This window comes from Anser brachyrhynchus, assembly GCF_964034855.1.
Source record: "Anser brachyrhynchus genome assembly, chromosome: 2".
Classification (NCBI taxonomy): Eukaryota; Metazoa; Chordata; class Aves; order Anseriformes; family Anatidae; genus Anser; species Anser brachyrhynchus.
Genome location: NC_137695.1, coordinates 31,773,890 through 31,781,180, shown reverse-complemented (window position 1 = coordinate 31,781,180; position 7,291 = coordinate 31,773,890). Strand labels below are relative to the sequence as shown.

Sequence of the window (7,291 nt, the reverse complement as noted above, 5' to 3'; positions counted from 1 at the left end):
ATGCAATACAAATTAAGGCCCTGGTGGCCTCAGAAGAGAGCCACTTCAGCCTTTCTCAACTTGAGCTGGTGACAGCTTTTCTGTTGGGAAATGATGATAGGTTCTGCATACACTTGGGATAATGAGGAGCCCTGGTACAATCGTGAATTGGAGGAAACATCTCATGTGACATTACTGATACAGAGCTTAATGTTGAATGAAGATTCACATACAATTTACTGATTCATTAAGCAAGGTTTTAAGTGACAAGACAGCTGTGGAGTGCATAGCCAACAGATAGCTCTTGCATCTTCACGGGTATATGAGTCACAAGACTTTTTTTCCCCTCCACTGACTTCGCTTTCTAGGAAACATGATGTCCTCCCTTCTGCTTTTCCAGCTGTGTGCTAGATATAAGGACATAGCAGCTGTGCATGTCTACAGCCTGCTGAACCACAGTATTTGCTTCCTAATTCACTTCAAGGCTATTTTTTTTTTAATATTTACTCTTGCTATTGCCTTCTGGGAAATCTGATTGAATTAGGAACATTAAAACAAGCTTCTAAAACTAAGTATATTTTCTAGTGAACTAAAATTGCACGTTCCAATCACTTTAGATTACTGATGCAGTTAGATATTCAAGGATTTTCTTCATCTAACGAAGGGAAATTTTCAGCAAAATTTGAAATTACCTTTGTAATTTGAGTACTTCGTACATAAGTAGCGAACGTATCTTTTCCCTAATGGCTGTAAAACACAGACTTTTTGATAAAGTTCAATGGAGGAGTATAATGGAAAGCACTGCCTAGTGAGCAAGGTGGATTTGATAGTCGGTGATTCTACTGACTTGGGGTTTGTTTGACAGCATCCAACACTTACAAACTACAAAGGTGAACAGGCAGCAAATACTACAATGAAGGGCTTCTGGATGCCATGGCAGGCTGTTGGATTTTGTTTGTTTGTTTACTCTGTGTATTCCTGGGACGTTTGTGTGCAACAGTGAGAGGGCCAAAACTCTAGAGGTTTTGTAGGACTTCTCACTATCAAAGACCATGTAAGTATAAAGTAACTCAGTCGTCATCTCTGAGCCCATCTGTATGCTCAAGAAGATTACAAGAAGTACAGTTAAAATCCTTTAAGATTTACACGTGAAATGTTTTTTTGTTGTTGTTTTCAAACTCTATATTCTTTGGGGAAAGCTTCAAGTTAGTTGTTAAAAAAAAAGGATTCTATAATAAAATTCTTCATGTTTTGCATTCTAGCATTTTCTAAGCAGAAAACTTTGAAATATGTCTTTATTTCACTTTGATTTTTCTTTAAGCAAAAGAAGACAGGGACAAAAGAAATATTGCAGGCCAGAAATATTGTGCCTCTGATTTGATCCAAAAATTTGAAATCAATGAAATTTACCCTGAAGTGACATTGCTTACTACCTGAACTCCCATTTCCATGTGGGGTGCAGTCTGCTTTCAGAGAAAATGTTAAATTCAGCCTTTTCCATGTCTATTATGACATGTGAAATCTGATGTGAATCTACAGATTTTGGGATTGTGAAATTGCTGCTATGAAATTATTACATTGTGCTACCTCCATGAGCACAGCCAGCTGTAAGAGTTCAAAAGACCCAGAAAATCTAGGGATTATTTGATCTAGCTTCTCTGTAAACTTACTCTATTTGAGAAATTAAATGTTCTTGAAACCTACCAAGGTGTTGATCTACCTTTTAAAACCACAGAGATGAGGATGATTTAAGGGCATTTACAAAATGCATACAGCTTTAAGCAAGATAAATAAGGAAGCTGAAATCAAAAAGGAAGGAATCTAACATCAAAGAGGTGAAAGGAATTACAAGGTTTAACAAAAGATGAAGTCCTGTATCTGGGATGGAATAATACAGCAGCAGTACAGGCTGGGATTTGTCTGGGTCTGTTGAAAAGCACCTGGAAGTCCTGGCGGGCAGCAAGCTGCCCCTGAGCCAGCAGTATGCCCTGGCAGCACTGAAGGTAAAGACAAAAGTATAGTCAGCAGATCAAGGGTGTATTTATTCCACCTGACTTGGCACTTGTTAGGCCACACCTGGAATACTGTGTCCAGTTTTGGTCAACCTGGTTCAAGAGAGACATTAAAAAACAAGAGAGGTTCCAGCGAGTGTGCCACTGTGGTGATCTGAGAGCTCGAGGAGCTTGTTCAACTCCAGAGAAAGGACGACTTGGAGAGATACAATCAGTTTTACAACACCTAGAGGTAGCTACAGAGATGATGAACTGTCTTGATGGGGATGCACGATGACAGGACAAGAGCCAACAGGCCCACGTTGTTGCAGGCAGAATTCCATCTGGATATGAGAAAGTTGCTTGGGAGCGCAATTAAACACTGCCAGAGGTTGCCAAGAAGTGGTGGTCTCTCCCTCCCTGGAAATACTCGACTTGCCTTGACAGGGTGCTGATAACCTAATGTCAGGCCCTGCTTTCAACAGGGGTTGGACCCACAGATCCCTGCCAACCTAGACTGCTCTGTGACTCAGTGCTAGCTGAGGACAAAAAGAAGCAACTCAGAAGAGAAGCCCCGGGCTGAAGAAGGGCTTTGATATGTCAGATAGCATTGACTGAAACTAAGCCTTTGGCAGAACGGAGAGGGAAAGATGTGAGGAAATGTATTACTTTACATCTACATACACATCGCCTGCTAGCTCCCTTTGTGGTAACTGCCTTGAGAAGCCAAAAGCATCAGGTGTATTGCTACAGCACTGTCAGCAGGCTGGGACCAGTGCTTCATATGATATGCCCCGTCTCCACAAGGACTGGTAAACAGAGGCCTGCATCCTGGGGAAATATGAGCAGACAGAGAGAAGAGCCAGATTTCAGCACTTAAGAGCTCCTGGCTCCACAGCAGTGAGACACAACACAGCATCCTCACACAGCTAAGAACTTTCAGTGAATTCATGCAGCACAAAAATCAGCAAATTGGAATTTTAACTCCTCTAAGAAATTAGAAAAGCTTAATGAGGTTTATCTGATATCTTTATTTTGACAGAGGAACCCAAATTACTAGTAGTGAACATAGTAAGTCTAATTATACAGTAGAAACTGTAAAGAATAAAATAATTCATCCTTAATTTCTTAAAAAATTAACTTCCATTTTGGCTCTAATAATTTGTGATAACAGAAGCATGGTAAGAATTGCATTTCAAACATCTTTTCTTGTAACATTGCTACTATATATCATTTGATTTCTTTATTTCTTGATTCTCCACATAATATATTTGATGATAAAAGGAATGTTACACGAATACTTTTTGTTGCTGGAAGTTGATTTAATTGGATGTGGGGTTTAGTGTACTTCTGTTATAGAGATATTAACTTACGTAAGAAGTTTATATGCACTCTCGACAGAGCAGTAATTTTTTTCTTAAGGAAGAAAGCAGTCATCTAAATTGGATTGTAAGCTTCTCAGGGGAATCTTCTGCTTTGTTTTCAAGACGTCTTTCTCGACAGGTGGGTACTTTGTTCCAGTCAAGAGAGGAAAATTCCATTACAGATCTTGTCATTGCCCGTAGTAAAACAGCATCTTCAGGGTTCTCAAATGGAACTCTGCAAAAAGAACAAAGCCAATGTAAATTATCTGAATGTTTCCAAACTCATTTGGAGCTAACTTACTACGCACACTTTGTGTAGAAAATGAAGTTAGAAATCATGATGATAATAACAGCGAGGATTTGAAAATTTTAATTTTGAAAGGTTTCCTTCTGTTACCAAATTTAAAAAAGGAAAACAAAACTAGAAGAGTTCAGAATCATAGGACTCTAAGGGAAAAAATCCTGCAATAAATTATTTAAAATGCATTTAAAGCAGACTTGAACTTGCTATTTTGTTTTCACTGCTTCTTTTTCATGAAAAGTATAATTGTACATTTTCATGTTTGGATTCTTTAAAGTGGAAATCATAAAACTTTGTGTACTTTATGATTTCATAATGATATGAATCCATTAATGTAAATGCAACATTTATTTCAGCATGGGTCTTTTAAATAGTCACCATGCAAATGAATCCAGAACACTGAATGCAGAACACCGTGAACCTGTGTTGTTCAGGTATCCTGCCACAGCTGCAGTTTGGGAGAGAGAAGTAGCAGACTTGCAACATCAGTTCAGAATTGACAAGGACTTCGAGTTAGACCAAAAACTTTAGACTCGGATACAGTATTAAAAACTGAATTTGTAAGAACTTATTTCACAAATGTGTAGCTGTAGTAACACATACCTATTCCCACTGAGTATAGCTCTTTGTCAAACTCTCAGGTACCTCATAAAGCCTAAACATCTACGTAAGTAAGATGGAGAGGAAACTGTACGCTGTATCCATGAGGACAACTAACTCTACTGAAAGCAGGAAACAATTTCTGAACATAAATTAGGCTGATTGTAAAGAGCTGTACTCAAAGTAAATGGTTATATAATATCAAATTGTTAAAGGAAATTATCATAATGTCTAAAGAAGGGAAATCATGTCCAAAGAAGGGCAACAAAGTTGTTGAAGGCTCTAGAAGCTACAAGGCTTATGAAAAGCGGCTGAGGGAACTGGGGTTGTTTAGCCTGGAGAAAAGGAGGCTCAGGGGAAACTTTATCACGCTCTACAATTACCTTAAAGGAGGCTATAGCGAGGTGAGGATTGGGCTCTTCTCCCATGCACCAACTGTTAAGACGAGGGGAAATGGCCTTAAGTTGCACCAGGGGACGTTTAGGTTGGCTATTAAGAGAAATTTCTTCACTGAAAGGGAAGGCTGCCCATGGAAGTAGTTGAGTCACCATCCCTGGAGGTCTTCAAAAAATGCGTAGATGTGGTGGACTTGGCAGTGCTAGGTTAAAGGTTGGACTAGACGATCTTAGAGGTCTTTTCCAACCTAAACGATTCTACGAATGCATAAATCTATAAATTCTATGTGTAGGCTTTGTTATTTCCTTTAATACATCTTACAAATATTTTGATGTGTGAAACCAGAAAGCATAAACAAACCTGATATCTTAAGATTGTAAATATGCTGTATAAAAATAGCATCTAAAAATGTCATCGCATTAAAATGCAGCCATTATACTGCCTCAGTCTAGGCACAGAGATAACAGAAGTGAATTTTACAATTTTTTCTATAATGTTGAAATATAATATCAACTATAGACTGAAAAAAAATATCCTTCTACAGGTAAGTAATATTTTCCAGACAGTGTGTATTACTGAACAGCCAGCCAGGAGAAAGCTGTTAATGTCACAATACAGAACAGCTATTCTGATGCAGTAATGCTTCAAGCACGCTCTTTCTAGCAATCAGTATTTGATCTTATAAAATAAATAGCATTTTTATATACCTGGAATACCTTTCAATATTAAATTTAAAACAGCAGTGAGTAGGTTTCCTTAGCAGAATAATGCAGAGTTACAACTACATTAAACACAAAAGATCAGAAAATTTTTCAAAAGATTATTTCTACTGTTTTTTTCCTCTTGTTAGCGTTTATTTTATGTACAGGAAGAAGAAATTAATTAAATGTTTCTGAAATACAAAAGAAAAAGAAACAAAAAAGTACAGAAAAAAATACGTACTTATTTGTGTGATTTCCAAATTCATGATCTGTAAGAAAAAGTTCAAATTAAGACATTAATGTCTATACAGCATTTTGATTACCTGAGGATTACCATCCTGATCCTAAAATCCTCTTTAGTTCAAATGAACTAAAAACCAGCGAAAGACTTGAAATGTGTAATACCATTTTTTATTCTATTACTGTGGAAACAAATACCTAGTTCTTTTTAAGCTTATGTAGTTGTCATATTTTATTTTCCCTAGATAAACATTTCCATGCATTTATTTCTTCTTTCACAGAAGGCAGACAGTATTGTGTGGAAATCCAGGGTTTGTTCTGAATGGTCCCATGATACAAGTCACAAGGTTATGGATGGTACTCTCCTGCTTTCTTGTGCCAGGACCTTACACAGTCTTACAGCTGTGAATGTTTTCAGGACTCTTTAAAAATTACTTTATATGCTATTACAAGACATCATTAAAATAGTCTTAGCTTGGAAAGCATAAAAAGGATTCTGCTTACAAAACTAGGCAAGATATGCCAAATTTACATCACTAGGAGGAAGCATGTTCTTCAAGAGATTATTTTATAAAAGCACTAGAGGGCATCAAAACTCTATGATGCTGATCACCAAGACAGCACAGTAGTATACTGAAATGTTTTAACTAAACAAAAGTAAAAAACAAAAGCAAAACCAAAAACAAACAAAAAAGCAACAAAACAAAAGATACATATTGAAAAAACAATGCTGTTTGTTCAGCTATCTTAAAAACAATTCTGTAACGACAGGGAGTGGCAAAAACGTATTTGTCATAATATACACAGGCGAAGGGATCATTCGTTGGCTGTTGCCACCAGTGCTGCTGACTTGAAGCAGTTTGGCTGAGATCCTGATGCATTTATATTTTACTACTAAAGACAACAACTTTTTATCAGATGAATGTAAAGAACTTTAAAGTTGTAAAGAATGAAAATAACTTGTTTTCTTCTAATTCAGATCACTCAAAAGTATATGCTCTCATTTGTGTTATTATAAATACCTGGGGCCATCATCCATCTTCTGGCTGGTTGGGCGCCTCTGCTGCATCCCATGGCAGTCCCTAGTGGTGTGTTTACTCTCTTTCCAAAAGCTATTGACTCCATAACACAAGACCGCTCATGGCTATACAGATGAAATGCTGACTCCCTTTCTCTTTGTGTAACTGCTGTTAAAAGTGATATTAAAAAAAATATTATTTCTATCAACTTAAAAGTCTGGTATCAACTATCTGCATGCAGAAGGCGATTCCCGTTATTTTGTACAGAGTTTTACAACAATTGTGCTGTAACTGCATAATTTCACCATGATTCAGAATGGCACCATGGAGTGATACTTCCTATGGCTTTGCAGTGAAGCCCCGTCAAATAAAATCAAGTATTCTTTTTGGATGCAGTAGGATCAGGAGTTTTAAACCAAGAAACTAGAAGGCAAGTCTCTCATTACCATTTAAATGAGACCTACTGTAGAAGTCAGTAAGGACTTGGAAGTTTCTGTATGAATAGTGAAAACAAATCCTGTTTCAAGATCAGTTCAATTCTCATTGCTCAATTACAGAGAAAACTGTAGGACTGCAACCAAAAGAAAAGCTTCACATTTTCCTGTTTTGCACTTTACTTCAAAAGTAACTTCACATTTTAAAGAAAGAGTTTGAGACTCTAAGTCAAATAGGGGATTTTAACTTCCATGATTTGAACTGC

At 37.1% G+C, this 7,291-nt stretch overlaps 1 protein-coding gene across 6 annotated transcripts in view; it reads right to left on the bottom strand.

Annotated features, from left to right (window-relative positions):
- Positions 1-2,566: 2,566 nt before the first annotated feature.
- LRRC72 (leucine rich repeat containing 72) overlaps positions 2,567-7,291 on the bottom strand; it is a 37,528-nt gene continuing 32,803 nt past the window's right edge. For 2 of the 6 annotated variants that reach the window (XM_080582647.1, XM_080582648.1), the window contains exons 8-10: positions 6,595-6,759; positions 5,574-5,601; positions 2,572-3,569 (exon numbers count right to left, since the gene is read on the bottom strand). In XM_080582647.1, coding sequence (XP_080438773.1) covers positions 3,404-3,569; positions 5,574-5,601; positions 6,595-6,759 — 359 coding nt within the window. In that variant the 3' untranslated portion in view covers positions 2,572-3,403. Of the gene's footprint in view, positions 3,570-5,573; positions 5,602-6,594; positions 6,760-7,291 lie in introns of all 6 variants that reach the window. The other 4 variants (XM_080582652.1, XM_080582650.1, XM_080582649.1 and 1 more) reach the window with 3 other exon arrangements.